We start from the raw sequence: 19,800 nt of genomic DNA on the forward strand, positions 1-19,800 counted from the left end.
GTCCATGGGTCACAAGAGTTGAACACAGCTTAGCTACTAAACCACCACCAACCATTTCTCACTCATCACAGCTTTATTTGCATACCAAAAAATATGATCTGATTTTTCCTAAGACTTTATTTTTTAGAGCAGTTTAACATTTACAGCAAAATTCAGAAATAGGTACAAAGACTTCCCATCTACTTCTTACCCTACACATGTGTAACCTCTCCTGTTACCATTCCAGCCAGGGTGGTGCATTTGTTACCAAGGATGAACCTACATTGTACATAGTTTACCGTGGGGTTAACTCTTGGTTTTGTATATTCAGTGGGTTTGAATATTGTACAATGACATAACATCTTTCATTACAATATCATACAGAGTTATTTTCGCTGTCCTGAAAATTCTCTATGCTCTGCTATTCATCTCTGCCCAGTCCCACTCCTGGCAGCTATTTTTATGCTGTAGTTGTCAGATATTTTACTTTTATCTTCTATTATCAATTGGACAGTTCACTCTTTGATAAATTAAGAGAAACATAAGATAATCTTTTGTATTTAATTAAATTTACATTTCTGTCACTCTTCATTCCTTCCTGTAGATTGAGGTTTTTTTGTTTTCCGGTTATTAAAAATAACCAACAAATCTATCATGGAAGCTTTAATTATTTATTAATTTTTGATGGACTGCCATGTTCACCTAGTTAACCAAAAATTCTTAGCTATGGGTTTCAATTCCTGTTATTGTGAGATCACATGCATGATCAGTAGAGTGACTTATGTAGTTTTTAAAGAAATCACTGCTGAAATTTTCAAATTTCTGTCTAACAGGTCTATGGAAATGCAGGACCTAGCAAGTCCTCATCCTCTTGTTGGAGGTGGTGATACTCCTGGAAGCTCCAAATTGGAGAAAGCTAATCTCAGCAGCACTTCGGTCACCACAAATGGGACAGGAGGTAAGTGTACAACCCTGAAGACACCCTGAATCACATTACAATGTTTGTTGTAATTTTACATGGTAGAGATATGCTAGTAAGTAAATATCTCATTAACAATAACATCAGAGTATTATATACTTAGTGGATTATTTGTTGTTCTGTTCATTTCTTGATATTTTTGCTCCTCGTCTATAACTGGAAATATTCAGAAAGAATAGATAGCCCTGAGCAACATTTTAAAGGCTTTTAGCAAGGCTTTCTTTTTGTATTTGCCCTTGTAAACATTTTTTTTTAATGTACAAAATGTGTCCAAAGGATTTACGCTCTGATCTTAACAACCCCCCCAAAAAAAACAAATTATGCTAGTTTTGGGGTTTATTTTGAATTTTAAGAGAAAGACTGCCCCAAAATTTTTCTTAAAAATGGTTTTGAATATCGAAAAGTGTCCATATCTGCTGCATTTTCTTTTCAAAGAGAGAAATACCAAACATGTATTTAGAATAGAAATTGAAATTTTTTCCAGACATCTTCTCATTTGATTAGCTAATAATTATATCACAGCATATGGCAACAATAACAACTGTTTAAATATTCCATCCTATTGCTATTATAAAATACATTCAACTTGTAAAAAAATGTGATCTGATTTTTGTATCAGAATATATGTATATATATATTTAGAAAGCCTATACATATATATGGACTTCCCTGGTGGCTCAGATGATAAAGCGTCTGCCTACAATGTGGGAGACCCATGTTCGATCCCTGGGTTGGGAAGATCCTCTGGAGAAGGAAATGGCAACCCACTCCAGTACTCTTGCCTGGAAAATCCCATGGACGGAGGAGTGTGGTAGGCTACAGTCCATGGGGTTACGAAGAGTCGGACACGACTGAGCGACTTCACTTATACATATATATGGGCTTCCCTGGTGGCTCAGATGGTAAAGAATCTGCCTGCAATGCAGGAGACCCGGGTTTGATCCCTGGATGGGGAAGATCCCCTGGAGAAGGGAATGGCAATACGCTCTAGTCTTCTTGCCTGGAGAATCCCAATAGACGATGAGCCTGACAGCTACAGTCCACAGGGTTCCAAAGAAATGGACACAACTGAGCGACTAACACTATACATATATATGCACATATATACATATATATAAGCTGCATTTTAAATTATTCACAGTTCTTTTGAAGTTTTGTAGATTTAGTTGTTTTCATTAATGAGTGAAAGATTATTTGAAAATTATTTTAATTTATAAGCTGTTCATGTTATTGGATATTAGCAAAGCATTTGCCACATCATATTTTCTTTTAAATTTATGAAATTTATACACCTCCTTACACTTACTTGAGAATAACTGTGAACTCTAAAATTTTCTTTGTAGAGTTGTGTGGATTGCAACTTGCCTGTATTTAATAATTTTTTTACCCAAAACCCTTTGTAAATTAACATTTTCCCTGTTTATAGTGTTTATCTGTCTCTAAACATGCATCTATAATTTCAGCTAATTAATTGTAGGATTGCAAAATTTATAGGATTGTTTAGTGATAACTTGTGGGATAAGAACATTTATATTTAAACCTTAACTTGGATGTAAATAATAGATTTTTAAAAACCCCATGCATTCTGAAATCAGACCTTGAAGGTCACTAATCATTGTTATATATATATTTATTTAACTGAACTAAACAGAACTGATAAACTAAAATGTAAAAATCATACCATGCAGTTGTAATTTTGGCAAGAGGGCCAGAAAGCAGTACAAACATCAGTGCAGTTGATGACTATCCTCGTACACTGAGCAGGCATTCAGACAATGAACCCTTATGCTGTTCCTGTTCTCAGGGGACAACATGACTGTTTTAAACACTGCAGACTGGTTGCTGAGTTGCAACACCCCCTCCTCGGCAACAAGTATGAGAGATAATGGTACACTGCATGCGTTTGGATGTGTGGATTTGCCCTTCTGGTTTGCTTCCTGTTGCTGTTTCTGTTTGCACTCTCTTTTCTGTATTCAGTTCTTATAAAAGGAAAAGGAGACATGAACACACCTTTTAGTTGTTTATTGATAACAGTTGGCTACGTTTTTCATATCAACTAGCATTTTAACATTGGGTCAGTAGTGTTCTTTTCTTAGGTTTTTCATAATTTTGCACAAATGGCTGCATCTATTACTTTTCTAACTACCTATCCATTTATTAAATGGTAAGAATTCAGCACAACTGTCGCATTAATGAGAGCAGTTGAAGCAGATTGTGCCTATGTATAAATTCAGTCTCCATAGCCTATGAGTGTGTATGCTCAGTTGCCTCAGTGGTGTCTGACTCTTTGCGACCCTGTGGACTGTAGCCCTCCAGTCTCCTCTGTCCATGGGATCCTCCAGGCAAGAATACTGGAATGGGTTGCCATTTCCTCCACCAGGGGATCTTCCCAACCCAGAGATCAAACCCATGTCTCCTGTGTCTCCTGCATTGCAGGAGGATTCTTTACCCACAGAGCCACCTGGGAAGCCTATAGACTTTCATAAATTAAATTCATAGCATGGCAGAAAGATATTTTGTATTTTGTAGACTTTAATAAACATTACGATTAAAATGCTTAAAGTAATATTAACTTTTAAAACTTACCATTTAAAAAATTAACAGTAATGAAAGCTGTATTTTTAAAATTATAAATTGTCTCAAGATGTTTTGAACTATAGATGTTAGCTACAGTCATATATATTTACATATATATGATATAAATACGGGTTTCTCTGATGGCTCAGTTGGTAAAGAATCTGCCTGCAATGCAAGTGACGTGTTTGATCCCTGGATCGGGAAGATCCTGTGGAGAAGGAAATGGCATTCCACTCTAATATTCTTGCCTGGGGAATTCCATGGACAGAGGAAGCTTGGTGGGCTGCAGTCCATAGGGTCACAAAGAGTCAGACATGACTTAGTGACTTAACAACCACCAATAGAATACACTTTCTCCCAAACCAAAGGTTAATACACTATCAAAATTTAAAAATTAAAACCATATAAAACTTCTGTGGAATCACCCAATTCTAGGATTAAAAAGAAGAGCTCAGGACGTGTTAGAAATGTGCATTACAAGCAAGCAGCTGGAACAGCCACAGTTTGCCTGGACCTTGCTGTATGTAGATTAAATTAAATATATGATCAGTGAATGAAGAGAACTCCGTTATGCCCATTATTTAAATTTTTATAATTTTAGTTTCTTTTTTTTCAATTCCACACTTAAAATATACTTTTCATATGTAAAAATATGTTGCCAGAATTTAGTTCCTCTTAATAATAACTCAAGGGTTTTTTCCTGTAAAGAGCCAGACAGGAAATGTTTTAGGCTTTGCAGACCGTGCTGTCTCTGTCTCAACTATGCAACTCCATCATTGTACCTCAGAAGTAGCAATCAGTTCAGTTCAGTTCAGTCACTCAGTCGTGTCCGACTCTCCGCGACCCCATGAATCACAGCACGTCAGGCCTCCCTGTCCATCACCAACTCCCGGAGTTCACCCAAACTCATGAAGTAGCAATAGGCACTATAGAAATGAACAAGAGTGGTCAGGTTCCAATAAAACTTAATTTATCGACTCTGAAATTTAAATTTCATTAAGTCATCATGTAACAAAATATTCTAATTTTGATGATTTCATAAACATTTAAGATTTTAAAATCATACTTAGCTGTTATTCTATTCTAAACTATTAACATAACGCATACAACTTTACAATAGTGAATATATATAATCAATATTTAGTAACTTACATCTAATTTCCAACAGAAACATTTTTCTAAGCGTAAAACGTCAAGTTTTCCTGGTTCTTTGTATTAATATTTAAGAGTTATGTGACCATACGGGAAAAACCAGGATTTCTGTGTCAAGAGGACTATGGATGTGAAACATGGTAATTACCAGCTGTGTCTTCTTAGACAAGTTGCTTAACCTCTCTGAGTTTTGATTCTTTTATATAAAAAGGAAGCAAGTAATACTTCACTGGCAATGCTTTTGTTTTAAATTATATAATGTATGTAAATTTTTGGTAATATAAACCAGCTTCCCAGGTGGCTCAGTAGTAAAAGAATCTGCCTGCCAATGCAGGAAACACGGGACACATGGGTTCGATCCCTGGGTTGTGAAAATCTCCTGGAGGAGGAAATAGCAACCCACTCCAGTATTCTTGCCTGGAAAATTCCATGGACAGAGGAGCCTGGTGGGCTACAGTCCATGGGGTTGCAAAGAGTCAGACACGACTGAGCATGCACACACACAAATCAGTATAATCTCTTTTCCTTAATTAATAATTCATTGATAATTAGGCAATAGTTTTTAAGGAAAATGGAAACATGCAGTGTGTTAAAAGACTGTCCAATGTTTGGTCAAATAATACATTTTCTTCATTTAAAACATGTACACTGGCCACAGAGGCAAACTTTTAGTAATTAAACGTTAAGTATACTTTATTAATGATAATATAATTTTATTTATTTATTTATAAATGTATACTTTATAAATTTAATTTATTTGTATATATCATTAATGACAATATAATTTATTTATAAATTTTAATTACATAATATAGTTTATTGTATCTTGGTGGCATAATGATATGAAATAGAATTTTAATGACTCTTTATGCCATGTATTTGTAACATAGCTAAGCATGTGATGCACATTTCCCATTGAGATTAAACTATTTTATTTATAATTCTGGATTTTACTGATGGAATTAGATTACTTTATAAAATTATTATAATAAAACAAAAGGTAAAAGCTAATTTAGTGGATTTTCAAAATCTTTCCATTAACTCTAGATTTTCAAAAAGATAATTTTAATAGTTTTTATTAATATGACTACTAATAGTATCACCTTAATATACCACCATACTACCTTGGTGCTGTATAAATATATTACTCCTTAATTCATAAGGGTTCATCACCTTAATCCTAATTATATAATAACATCTGCAGATTTATACTGGAACCTAGATTTTCCTTTCAAATCTTTGTCACTTGTTAAATTTTTAAAATGAAGAACTGTCAATAAAAATAGAGTGAATATAATCATATCTTGGCGTATAGATCAGTGGTCAACAAACTTTTTCTGTAAATAGTCAAATAGTGAATATTTTCAGCTTTGCAGGCCATATGGTCTCTGTTGAAACTCTTCAACTCTGCTTTCATTGCACAAAAGCAGCCATAGACAATATGTAAACAACTGACCTTGACCATATTCAAATAAAACTTGATCTATGAACACTGAAATCTGAAATTCATAGAATTGTCATATATCACAAAATATTATTCCTTTTTTATATTTTTCAACTATTTTAAAATGTAAGGATCATTCTTAGCTCACAGGGTATACAAAACAAGCCATGGGGTAGATTTGGCATGTAAAGTGTAGTTTGCTGATCCCGATATAGATTCATGTATGTTACTTCATGTGTCATGCTTCATGTGTTTGCATATACAGGTGTGTAAATGCATGCCAATCATGTGAAAAGTTACTTCCATATATAAGATTCTAATTTGCCTAATAGTGTTAAGATACATGATTAGCTGTACTTTATAGGCAAAATACTCACATTCATTGGAAGTTCTTAGGATATGGTCTAAATGTGAATTTTCACTTTCTCACTTAAAATATATCAAGTTCCTGTTCTATGCCAGGCTCTGTGCTAGGAAATGGGAACCCAGTGACCTATAGAACATGATACTGGCCATCAAGGGACCAAAAGTCTAGCAGAGGGAAACAGAACTGAAAATAATGAGTGCATAATGTGTTCAAGGTGGGTGCACAGCAGAGGGAGGGAATATTTGATTCTACATGGAGATTAAGAAAATACTTCAAAGAGAAGATTTGGGGGAACCGGGATCAAACATTCTGATCAGGTTTATGGTATTTTCTATATTTGAAATCTATATAGCATACAAAAGGATCTCCTAGAATTTTTAGTATATAGATGATTGACTCACATGGGATGAATTTGTTTCTGAATATTATATGTCTGTGCAGTAGAACCACCTACTGCTGTGGCTCTGCTCTTTTAGATTTTCTTTTTGGAATGAAAGCCATAAATTGTAAGCATCATCAAATCATTTTACAAAGCTAAATACTTTATGGATATTTAAAATGAAAGACACTTGATGCTTGCAGGTTTTGAAATGAAAAAATTGATTTAGAAAAACATAAATCATAAAACTGGTAGGCAACACTTCTTTCCCCCCTGTTGAGTTGTAAATTTTATCCTTCTTGAACTAACTTTTCCTGAAATTCTTTCCTGAATCTAAATTATCAGAGGTAGCTATGCAATATTTTGTGGTCCAGTTTAAACACAGATTTCTGAGGATAACATGTGAAATGTAAATTACTTGGGTCACCTCTGTTTCAAGGATTAATTAAGCCTTACATTGTAACAAATGAACATGAGCCTTGAGTTACGATAATAGACTCCCCCTAAAAATAATTAATATATATTAATTTTGTACTTGAATTCTGAAGATAATCTGAGGTGACAAGAGTAAGTTTGCTTTGAAAGTACTTGCATCAGGTTATGGAAGAGGTTGGGATGTAAAGAGAGAAAATCAGTGATTCAGTAGCCATAGCTGACACGTGACAATAATCACATGCAATTTTGATTTAGTCCATAGAAATCAATTATTTTTAAAAGTTAAAAATAAAATTAAATTTTATCAGTATAATAAAATTACTTTGACTTTTTTTTTAGTATTTGGCTTTATGAAAAACATCTAAGTTGCAAGTGGATAACTAGTGTAGAGGGTGCCTGGCAATACAGTCATTTTTTGAAATAATGTTTCTGTATACAACGCTACATGTATGTAGTTTTTTCATCTCACCTTTTGGGAAATGAACCCTTGAACCACATATATGGAGCATGTAGAAGAATAAAACCACAAAACTCTCTAACCTAAGCACTAAAATATGACTGCTGCTTTTTAAATCAAAATGTTTATTTTGTAAGTTTGAGTTTTAGTGATAAAGAAGATGCTTTTCTTCAATAGAACCTTATTATTTCTGTTTTATAGCTTGTACTGTAATCATATTGGACATTGTCCTGAAAAAAAGTTAAAAGCCCTGTTTAATTTCTGTGTTAAGAAAAATAGAATACAGTAAAAAAAAAAATACATTTGAATATGACAGTGAATACACACCATAAACTTTTGGAATGAGGATTTTTATAAGTTTTAGAAAATAGATGCATAGAACTAGACTTGTTTCATTGATGAACATCTTTCTAATAGTGTCTTGCATATATTAACAGTTTCCTGCCTCTAGAAAAGTATATGGTATATCTCATTTAAAGTGTAGAAATAAAAGCAAGACAAAAGAAAATGAAATATATTTCAAATATATTCAGATTTTTAATGAAAATATCTTTCATTTATCAGACTTTGTGATTATCATTTTAGACACTTCTTTGTATTTTACCATCTTTAATAAATCAGCTAATCATATAATGTCTATTTCACTTCTAAGTTTTCTTTTCCTGAGAAAAAATATTATTACTTAATATTATTTACTTTCTCTATAAAAATCAAAATATTGCATCTTACTCAAAAGATGTTTGTTGATGCTGGCCTCCTGTGAGCATAAGTGATTTTCTGTAAGCAGCATGATTCATTCTTTCCCATTTCCCTATTATTCAACTCTTACCACATATGAAAAATAAGTTTACATTAATGTGCACTGTTTTCCCCCAAATGTTAGCATCCACTTAGCTATTATTTTAAATCCCTACATTCTGGTACACTGAACACATCTTGGTGTGTATGCTTCTCTTTATATTCTTTATAGAGATGCCTCTTTTCAGTTAAATGAACCTCCTTTCTCTTTGACTAACAGCAGACCTTTAAAATTTTAATAAGAAATGTTTCCAGGATAATGAATGCAACCTGGTTGCATTCATTTTCTAGCTTTCCTTCCTTCTCTTTTTGACCACCTGAAATGTTCAAATTGAGGAGATTATAATCAACACCAATACTAAGTTTTTGAAATCAGACCTCAAAGTCGGGATTCAAAGTAACAGAACTAAAACCTCATGTCTAGCTTGGGGATGTTTTCAGACATTTTGCTGCACACTCCGTGGTTCACAAGTGCAATATAGATTACCTTTAGTATTAATAAACCTAATTTACAAATGTCATTTATAGATTTAGACATATTTACATGGGAATTTAGCCACAATTGGAATTTGGAAGTTCTGAGAAACTGTCTCTTGCCTTAGTTTTGCTGGCCGCTTTGGAAGGTTCCTTTCTGTCATATGTCAAAAGTCAGATGAGGACATTGCATCATTGAGAGTAGCTGTTACACCTTTCTACACCCTGCTCTGGATCATCTCTATACAGATGAAAGGAATTCTTGGTTAGTTAGTGCTGCCTGTGAGGCAGTATGCTTTAGAGTTTGGATTCTTTCCAACCTTTGCAGTTTGAATCTTCCAGCGAATCTTCATGACACAGTTAAATCACGGATGCTAAATTAACACCAGAGCTCACTGAGGGAGGGTGCAGCCGATTCCGTTCGTGTGAAAAGTGAACCTAGTCATTACTGCATGTTTCTCCATCATTAATTGCTTTTCTAACAGAGTAACGCTGACTTGCTTGGTTGGTGGGTGTGCTCTTAGCCCACTATTCTTTCGGCCATATTTGTCCATAGTTGGCTAGTCTTCAGCTTACTTTATAGTCCTCTGCTTGCTTCTGAGGTTTTTAACTGTATCATTCCATTTATGAGTAGGAAACATAAGAGGTGTCAAGTAGAAAATAATTTAGTGTATTCCCTGGCTGCTGTGATATATGGAGCTTTGCCCACAAAGGGAAAATATGGTGTGACAAAATAGGTGGAGGCTTTTGCGTAGCCCCCGCCAAAGTCGTTGCATCTAATAATGACAGTATTGTGTACCTCAGTGGCTACATCATTACCAATGAGGATTTTGCCAAGATATACCACCTCAAAGGAGAAATAATAGAGTTTTCAAAGCTGTACTTCCTGCTGTAAAAACCATCTCCTATGCTTGTCTCTATAATGTATTAAAGATCATTATACTATTAGAATAAAAAAAAACCAATACCTTATGGCTCTTTTGTCTTTTGTAGAGCAGAAATTTATTGAGTGCCTCATTTTCCACCCACTATATGAATACACACCCAGGTTTCTGTTTATGCATATGCCACCATTGTTCTTAAGCAGTCTTTTCTTTTAATGTCTTCTTGGGAAGAATAAAATACAAGCAGTAAATCTCTGTTATGATTTGGATTCAGTGTGCTAAAGACTGACTGATGATTCCTTTCTTCCACCATTTGACTATAATATCAGAGTGTGCTTAGGTGAGTTAAAAATCCAAATACATGTATACTGCTGTTTCACTGTGTCAGGTTAACTGCCTTTAAAAGCCAGATTCGAGAGAAACAGCTTAGACAGAGGATTTTTAGATTAAATCCTCTATAAATGCATGTCCGTTTAGTAGCTGAATTAACAAACTCTCCTCATCGACTTCTCAGATTTTCTCTTGCATGCCCATGGTAGCTAGAAAAGCCCCTAGTTGAACAGTCAACATCTTTGATATAAAGTTAGAAATATAACTCACATTTACTTATTCTTCTATGTAGTGTCTCTCCTTGCAGTCAAAACAGAGCCTTTGAACAGCAGTGAAACCACAGCCACGACTGGAGATGGAGCGCTTGACACTTTTACTGGGTCAGGTAAAGCCTTAAGCTTGTGTCTTGTTCCGTACACATTGCGGTCCATGTCGTCGTCCTAGTGAATAATCGAGAATTTGGATTTTTATAAATTCAGCAATAAATTCACTTTTGGGAAAACATATTATCATAAAATGATGTGTTTTTAGAAATAACGTTTGGAATCATTTTACTGCATCTGCAGTTGAGAACCAAGCAATGCCCCGACTTTCTTATTAGAAATAAGCAAAGCTTGCTTCTTTCATAATTATTTCATACAGTGCTTGATTTAATTATTAGGTTGTAATAGTCAACTTTGTTCCTTCAACTTGCCCATTTAAATGACTAAAACCTGCCTTCTCTCCAACATTCAAGATGTAAAACTATCCATTTGATTCCTTCTAAATAACCTTGTTTCCTCTCTGGGTTTAAAAAAAAACCCTCCTGTGTAAGCAGCTGAGTGACAAGTATTAAAGGTTAATGGGCTGCAGGAGAGCACATGCTGGTCGCATTAGAACCCAGTCTCTGAGAGCACTGACTTTCCTTCTAATGCTTCAAAGAGAACAATAGTGTGTCTTTAAACATCAATCCTCTTTAAATATAAATACCTGATAACTCCCAGGTGGGCACAAAGGACACGCATTGAGTTGACTTAAAGATCCACCCCCCCCTTCCCAAATACAATATTTCATTTGGTTGATTATCTGATGAGAGGACTTTTTTTAACCTGAGGAGGAATTTGTATAGCAGAAAAATGAACATTAAACCTAGAAAAGTATTCATGATATTAAATCTTGGTTCTGTTATTCTACTCTAATGTATTTTATACTTATTCATGTTCTCACATACAAGAATTTGATGTGGGTATGCTTCTTATGTAAAAAGAGTGGAGGTAGAGCCTTGAACTCTAATGTCATTATAGCATATATTTGATTTTTATAGATGCAGATGATCCCATTTCATTGGTTCACACTGATTGGAAACAGCTGCTATGTAATCACATAAATATTAGTACTCCAAACAGAAAGATATAATTTATACACTTTGTATAGAGAAGCTTTGGAGAAGGAACTGGCAACCCACTCCAGTACTCTTGCCTGGAGAATTCCATGGACAGAGGAGCCTGATGGGCTGCTGTCCATGGGATCGCACAGAGTCAGACATGACTGAAGCAACTTAGCACGCATGTGTGCATTGGAAAAGGAAATGGCAACCCACTCCAGTATTCTTGCCTGGAGAATCCCAGGGACAGAGGAGCCTGGTGGGCTGCCATCTATGGGGTCGCACAGAGTTGGACATGACTGAAGCGACTTAGCAGCAGCAGCAACAGCATAGAGAAGCTTGTGCCCCAATTCAAATCCTTTCTAGCAATTCTCTTGCTGCTCAGGAGATAAGGTACTAAGTTACCCTAGCATTTGTATTACTAACTTACTATAACTATTGTAAAGTTTCTGCAAAACTGAACATGGTTTTTAAGGTTAAGAATGAAATTAAATAATTGCTGACATACTTAAATAATATACCACAAAGTTAATGAAAACTGAATGAAAAATTATAAGATGTTAGCTCCAGAAGAAATTGCAGACGTCTCTGATGATCCATTTTAAGAAGCAAGAGTATCGAGGCACAGAGATGTTAAAAATGGTTAAGACCAAACAGTCAGGGTCTCCCTGTTGGTATAAATGAGTCTAGAACTATGTCCTGGTCAGTCCAAGAGTCCTTTCTTTAAAAGTTTATTGGAAAATATAAAGATGTAAAAAGAGATATGTGTGAACTGTCAAGCTGTCTGGAATTTACTCATATTATATTTACAAATAGTTTCTCAGTTTTCTTTTAAGAATTATCTGGGGTTGGGCTGTCCAGAAAAGTAGCCACTGGCCATATGTGGCTATTTAAGTCTAAATGAAATACTATTTGGTTAAAAACCAAAATTTTTTAATCTAGTCACATTAATTATATTCTGAGTGTTTAATAGTTGTATGTGGATTTTTTTAAATAGTGGCTTGTTTAATAGTTGTATGTTTAATAAATAGTTTTTAATGACTACCATATTGGACAACTCAGATATAGAATATTTCCAGCTCCATGGACCAAGTCCAGTTGTGTGTGTGTGCATGTGTGCGTGCGCGCTTAGTCACTCAGCCATGGTTGACTCTGCAACTCCGTGGACCGTAGCCCGCCAGGCTTCTCTGTCCATGGGATTTTCCAGGCAAGACTCCTGGAAAGTTTGCCATTTCCTCCTCCAAGGGATCTTCCTGACCCAAGGATCGAACCCACATATTTTTCGCCTTCTGCATTGGCTGATGGGTTCTTTACCTCTGCTCCACCTGGGAAGTCAAGTTCAGTTGGAAAGAGTGATTTAGGTCAGGGATTCTCAACAGCACTGCTATTAAAAACGTGGTCTTTTTTTTCTTGTGGAAGAGCTATCTTCTGCATTAGAAGGTGTTTATCAGTATCTCTGGCACCTATCCCAAGTTAATTGTAGCATGCCTTCCGTTTTAACAGCTTACCACGTCTCCTGGCATTTTTAATGCTCCCTGGCAGGCAAAATTTCCACCCATCCCCCTACTCATCTCTCATCTCTCATCCCCTAGAGAGGCAGTGATCTAAGGTATTACAGTAATAAGGATAAAACCTTAAGATTGCTTGATACCACCTTGTGAGAATCCGATAATATTCATTAAAATATGTTTTACCTAATTTTCAGACATTCTGAAGACAGACAATTTTGCTTACTTTTATATGAGGAAATAATGTAATATAATACATTAAGTGCTTTGCATACATTTCTTGATTGATTAAATGCCAATAGGGAATAAAAGGAAGGTCTCCTAAATTTGTACATGGTGTTCCGGAAATCATACTGGAGAGATTAGGCTGTTTTGTGTAGGAACAGTCTTTACTTTGATCAGCATAATCTCAGCTCACTTTAATACAGTATTGTCATTGTTTTTAGTTATCTGCAGATTTATTAGTTAGAATAAAATGTAAACTGTATACTCAAGAAGTATAAATTTTCTAAGTTTTATATAAAGAGTTTTCTGAGTCACAGGTTTTGTTTTCTACTTAGAAAATAAATGTACAGACATTATATAAAATTTTAAAAGTTGAACCTTTGTACTACTATGGGTACATTATTCTAATGATGTCTAGATTCATTCATTAGAGGGAAGAAGCATCATGTATATTCAGAATTGTGTTCATATATGTGAGGCTTTTTAAAAAATAATTTTGTTTGGCTAATTCAATAAAAGTTAAGTATTTCTTTTCATTGTTTGATATTACTTTAGAAAAGCATTGTGTTTCACAATCTTGAGAATAACTGATTAGTATAGTCTAAGTTTTGCATGTACCACAATGAAGTTTTATAAATGAGATGAAAATGTGGAATTAAGCCTTACTTAATGCTGTGATTCACGGGGTCGCAAAGAGGCGGATACAACTGAGCAACTGAACTGAACTGAAATCATATTTCTGCTAATCATTGTTAATTAATGAATCAGACTGAATTTCCTATGCGGTATATACTGTTGCTATTATGCAATGTATGTTTAGTGCCCTTAGTGTGATAGAAAAGGCTTATTCTCATTGAGTTGATTTGAAAGTTTTGAACATTTTTTTACGTTTTTAATAAACAAGTAGAAAATTAATGACTCATTGCTCCACATAGTTTCAAATATACCTAGCAAATTCACTTTAATTTTGGTTGCTGAAAACATTTAAGACGTTACACCTCAAATCATATTCAGTGATTGTCAAAACTGGTCCATAATATTCTTGAAAATGTACTTTCTGCACTATTGCTATGAAAACGATAATATACTCTTCATACTCTGAGCTTACAGTCCAAATAGCGTTTTAAATACATTAAATTCTATGTGTTTATGAAGCAATAGATCACAAGGGTACTTAATAGCATTTGGATATAGAAATATATCATGTTTCATAAAATAGTTAGCAACCTAAACCTATTTGTCACTTTTACAATTCTGAGAGTTTAGATCCAGAATTATGAACAACTTAGAAAGGACACAGTACTTTGAAGTATAACTATGATTGATTAGGCTAAACTAATTCCAGCGCTGCATTGTATACTACTTTAATCTTTTTGAAAAGTGAATGAGCAGCAGATGGCCTAATAAAGACACTCTGTGTGCTTGCCCAGTATGGATTGGCTCTGAAGGGACGGCCTTAACACTTTAGGGTCCATATATTTGCAATACATCTGTCTTAGTCAAGGCAGATGGTTAAAGGAAAAAGAAACTTCCAAACTTTTGGAAATAGTCCAATTTGGGACTGCATGTTTGGCTGAAATGTTGATAAGACCTGATTTTCACCTTTAAAATCTTCTCAAAAAAGTCTAGTCTGTGAGAGTTCAAAATACATTTGTAAATAGGATTGCTGCTGGATGTCATAGTTCTGCTTTTTTTCATGTTACATTGTCACTCAGGCTTTCTGTGTATATTCCAGTTATTACAAGAATTATTTGGACTCTGCATTTTAACTACTCATCAGATTGACAAAATGAAAGGAAATAGAAAGCATTATTGTTTTATAACTTGAAAATGAAGGTTGAAACATTACATTTTTCTTAATTTCTATTGTATTTCTATTAGAGTAAATGCAGGGGAAGAGCACTATCTTGTCATCGTGTTTGGAATTTAAAACATGAAGTTTGAAAATGAAAAGGTTTACTTTTATATCATGAAAGCTTAATTACTTATAATCAAGGATATTTATTCATAGCATATTAATGCATTTAAGAGCATGCCACTGGTTTGAGAAAATGGAAGAATGATGAAGGGGATTGATTTGTGAGAAGATATCATGTCACTTTCCTAGAACAAATATGGAACAGTTTAATTAGAAGAAAATGTTTAGGCATCTGTTTCTGTTTAGAAAACGAATGAATTTTCTGTTTAGAAAATGACTGAATTTTTTGAAATACTTCTCTAACACGGTCATTTCTTTAAATTAGTTTTGATTACTCCAGTGAAACCAATGAAACATATTTATGAAGCAATCTTTTTTCTATTTTTTGTGTCTCACAGTAATAACAAGTAGTGGCTACAGCCCCAGATCTGCACATCAATATTCCCCACAGCTGTATCCTTCCAAGTAAGTGGTCAGTAGTCTTTCAGATATGTTAGAATAATTTTCTGGGATTATCTTGATTAATCATATTTACACAATATAGTAACTTTAAATCGGGATATATTTATATATATAAATGTTATAGATAGTTGAATAGATAGATTCTTGTATAGATTCATCAGATAGATTAGACCTATAAATAAATATCTTTCACAGATCTAGGAATATATTCACTTTTGTCCAAACAGTTCCTTTAATTTTGAACATTTATATATTTTGAAGAAAGCATCAAGCACAGATCAGAATATACTGATTTTTTTAATAAAAATTTGAAAACTGTTACTAGTTTAAAGAAAATCTGAAAAGATTACATTTTCTCAAACCTCAGCACGTCATAATTTGTTCCAGCTTTATAATATTTTTATTGGATTTCAAGTTGTAATACACATTTTGGAAAAATATGCACTATTGCTTTTATAACTAATGTAGTCAACGTTTTGAGGACAGTGGTAAACATTTCAAGCTTAACTATATTGGGTGTATATCTGAATTTGGTTGCCATCAGAGAGATATGTCAAGATTTGGGATTCTGGATCATGCACATTTAAAAGTTATTTTCTACAGCAGCTACAGTGTTTATCCTTAAGCATAGGCTAGAGATTGGATATCTATTTTGAGGACCTTCTATAAGATGTGGCAAGACGAAGGGAATGGCTTTCCATTTCAAGAAGCTGCATACTTTTTAAAAAAATTTTTTTGGGTAAGATTTTTAGTTCTTGTAGGGAATTCTTCCTAGGGCTTTTAATGTCTTTTGTAGTCATTACATGGCATTGGGTCATGCATGGTAACAGGAAATAATGCTCATGAGTTAATAAATTAATTAACTGACCTGGACTCCACTTTCTTCATCTACATATCAGTTGGAATGCTATTTCGGATGTAAGCAATATAGACCTGGAAGAGATTTTCAGGATGATATCTAAACCAAAGTTTTCTTTTCACAGGTGAGGTATAGCCTTAGGAAGTTTATTTGTCCAAGGTATTGAGACTGGGTTATAGCAGAGCCGGGTCTCCTGACATTCAGACTCTTGTCCTTTTCTATATTGTTAAAATGATATTGTGGAAAAAGAAGAGGATTACTTCCTGGCTATTATCAGGTTTCACTGAATCTAAGCTGTCTGAAATAATATGCAGTCTTTGTTGCCACAGTAATGCTATTTTTCTGATATTTAGGCCCTATCCACACATTCTTTCTACACCAGCAGCTCAAACAATGTCCGCCTATGCAGGCCAGACTCAGTATTCGGGGATGCAGCAGCCAGCCGTCTACACTGCCTACTCACAGACAGGACAGCCCTACAGCCTGCCCACTTACGGTATTTCGCTTCTTCTTCTCCTTCTTTGGTTACAAGCAGGTAATCCTGCTGGCTATTAGTTGTATATTCTAATATTCTTATATAGACTCTTATATTCTAATATAAGTTGCAAGTCATGTTATAGTATGATCATTTTACTAATGAAATGGTTTACACCTGCACTTTCCAAACAGATCTGGGCGTGATGTTACCAGGCATCAAGACAGAGAGTGGACTCTCACAAACTCAGTCCCCATTACAGAGTGGGTGCCTCAGTTACAGCCCAGGCTTCTCTACCCCACAGCCAGGCCAGACACCTTATTCTTACCAGATGCCAGGTAAGCAGCCACCCAGGAGACATGTTAAATGAGAAAGAATTCTTTGAATGAGACTCCTTGGCTTCAGAATATATAGTCATGAAGACAGTATTAAACGCTACCACTGCTCAGACGATATCATTGGAAAAGATAACTAAGAGGGAACATGATGAAAAGAGCTCAACATACATCAAGAAACATGACCCATATTAAATTTAAATACTTAAGCTTAAGTTGCATAAAATTGGCAGGAAACTAAGTCCAAGCAAAGCAACCTCCAAGCCAGTCACCACACCAGTCACATGTTTGGCATCTACTTAAGGGATTTCAAAGATTCATGACAAAATCCAGCATTTTCTTGTCAGGATTCCTTATGTATGTAATGCTGTTTTGATTTAATTTAAAATTGAGTTAGCACTTTTCTAAGTCCTATATTTACTGTTGAATGATTGAGGATTTCTTTTTTTATTTGTTTTTAAAATACCTCCCCCTTGTATTCTTGTTTGGAGAATCCCAGGGACGGGGGACCCTGGTGGGCTTCCGTCTATGAGGTCACACAGAGTCGGACACGACTGAAGTGACTTAGCAGCAGCAGCAGTTAGTACTATATTTCTTAAATAGGAATATTTAAATCATTTGTACCTCCCCTCTTAAAACTTTTTTCTCCATATATGATCATTATTTAATTTTTCTTTTTGTTTCTGTCCCCGATTAAAAATTATTTTTGAACATTGTATAATAATTGCAGAAAATAATTTAGTGACATGGTAAAAACATTAAAAGCTTACTTTTTAACCTGTCATTTTTTTCTAATGATTAGTCATAGTTTGGGGGCTATATGAACATTATTCAAATGAACTAATATTGGCATTTTGGTTGATTGACTAAAATGAAATAATTACTTAGGCCTTTTTTGGCTGAAATGACAGGTGTCCTTTTTCCTTATAATGTTGGTAGATAAATATTTGCATACATGCCTCAGCCACAGTGAGCTGCTCAGCTTCAGTTGGCAGTGTGGAAAAGGCCATAGAGACATTTCCATTAATTTCGCAAAATACTTTTATATTGGATATTCCAGGCTACATTAATTTGCATTATTACCTAATACTATTGCTATTCAAAACATGTTGATAAAAAAATAATCAGCTGCCTTAATAGTCTTTTATTCCTTAACAAGTGCATTCCATGAGAACATATTTTTTTGAATCTATAGATTGATGGTTTGCTTGTTTTTGCCCTAATTTCAAATAACTAAATAACTTGCTCACTTTGTCATAAAATTTTAGGTTATCGAATCTTAGATGATTGCGGTATAAACAGTTCTTCCTTAGGTCTGAGCCCTAGCCTACAGCTTTTTTGTTCTAAGGAAAGGACATAAAGGAACAAAAAGATGGGATGCTGAAAGCCTCATTTCTAAACGGATTCTGTATGTTTATTTCCTAAACTAGCCTCAGCCAATTGTTTAAACTTGAATAGTTTTTGTATGTATATGCAGTTGATATGCAGAAAAAGCAATGGCAACCCACTCCAGTACTCTTGCCTGGAAAATCCATAGGCAGAGGAGCCTGGTAGGCTGCAGTCCATGGTGTCGCGAAGAGTTGGACACGACTGAGCGACTTCACTTTCACTTTTCACTTTCATGCGTTGGAGAAGGAAATGGCAACCCACTCCAGTGTTCTTGCCTGGAGAATCCCAGGGACGGGGGTGCCTGGTGGGCTTCTGTCTATGGGGTTGCACAGAGTCAGACACGACTGAAGCGACTTAGCAGCAGCAGCAGTTGATATGACCATTGGAAAGTTGCAGTTGTTTCCTGGAAGTAGTCTCACTATTGCTGTTTTATTCTTTGAGTACTTCTGTACAGGGAGACATTGGCCCTTGAAAGTTAGCTGAGTCCTTGGTAAGACTGTTCCCACAAACTTCTGTTTAACTCCACAGAATTCTAAAGGAAGGAATTTACCAGTTGTCACAAGAAAAAGCCAAGCATATTTCCCTTGAAAATCTCTCCATTTCAAATCTCACTGCCTCAACAACAAAATTTAAAATATATTGCATTGAATTCTGCAAAGTGAAATATTTTAATATTTTTCAAGAAACACTTTTTAAATGCAATTTGTTCTTTTATCTTTAGGTTCTAGTTTTGCACCATCTTCTACTATTTATGCAAATAATTCAGTTTCAAATTCAACGAATTTCAGTGGTTCACAACAGGTATAGTAGCTTTTTATATATATCAGATTTTTGAAGAATAGTATCAGGTTAATAAACTTTATTTATTTATAGTTAAGACAGCATTTCAGAGTAGTAAAGATTAGCTTTCTAGATTCTTGGTATAACTATGGGTATTTTAGGTTTCCTGATTGCTAAAGGTTTACCTGTTAAACATTTAAGCTATGATTGTTTTAGTCATGGGAGGAAATG

At 34.7% G+C, this 19,800-nt stretch overlaps 1 protein-coding gene across 12 annotated transcripts in view; it reads left to right on the plus strand.

Annotated features, from left to right (window-relative positions):
* EYA4 (EYA transcriptional coactivator and phosphatase 4) overlaps positions 1–19,800 on the plus strand; it is a 383,860-nt gene that overhangs the window by 305,644 nt on the left and 58,416 nt on the right. For 7 of the 12 annotated variants that reach the window (XM_055432873.2, XM_055432871.2, XM_055432870.2 and 4 more), the window contains 7 exons: positions 813–937; positions 2,763–2,831; positions 10,548–10,640; positions 15,668–15,734; positions 16,944–17,086; positions 17,260–17,403; positions 19,511–19,590. In XM_055432873.2, coding sequence (XP_055288848.1) covers positions 813–937; positions 2,763–2,831; positions 10,548–10,640; positions 15,668–15,734; positions 16,944–17,086; positions 17,260–17,403; positions 19,511–19,590 — 721 coding nt within the window. The remainder of the gene's footprint in view (positions 1–812; positions 938–2,762; positions 2,832–10,547; positions 10,641–15,667; positions 15,735–16,943; positions 17,087–17,259; positions 17,404–19,510; positions 19,591–19,800) is intronic. The other 5 variants (XM_055432876.2, XM_055432879.2, XM_055432878.2 and 2 more) reach the window with 2 other exon arrangements.

Source organism: Moschus berezovskii, chromosome 10 (genome assembly GCF_049115385.1).
Source record: "Moschus berezovskii isolate FMDL1 chromosome 10, NW_MosBer_1.0, whole genome shotgun sequence".
Lineage (NCBI taxonomy): Eukaryota > Metazoa > Chordata > Mammalia > Artiodactyla > Moschidae > Moschus > Moschus berezovskii.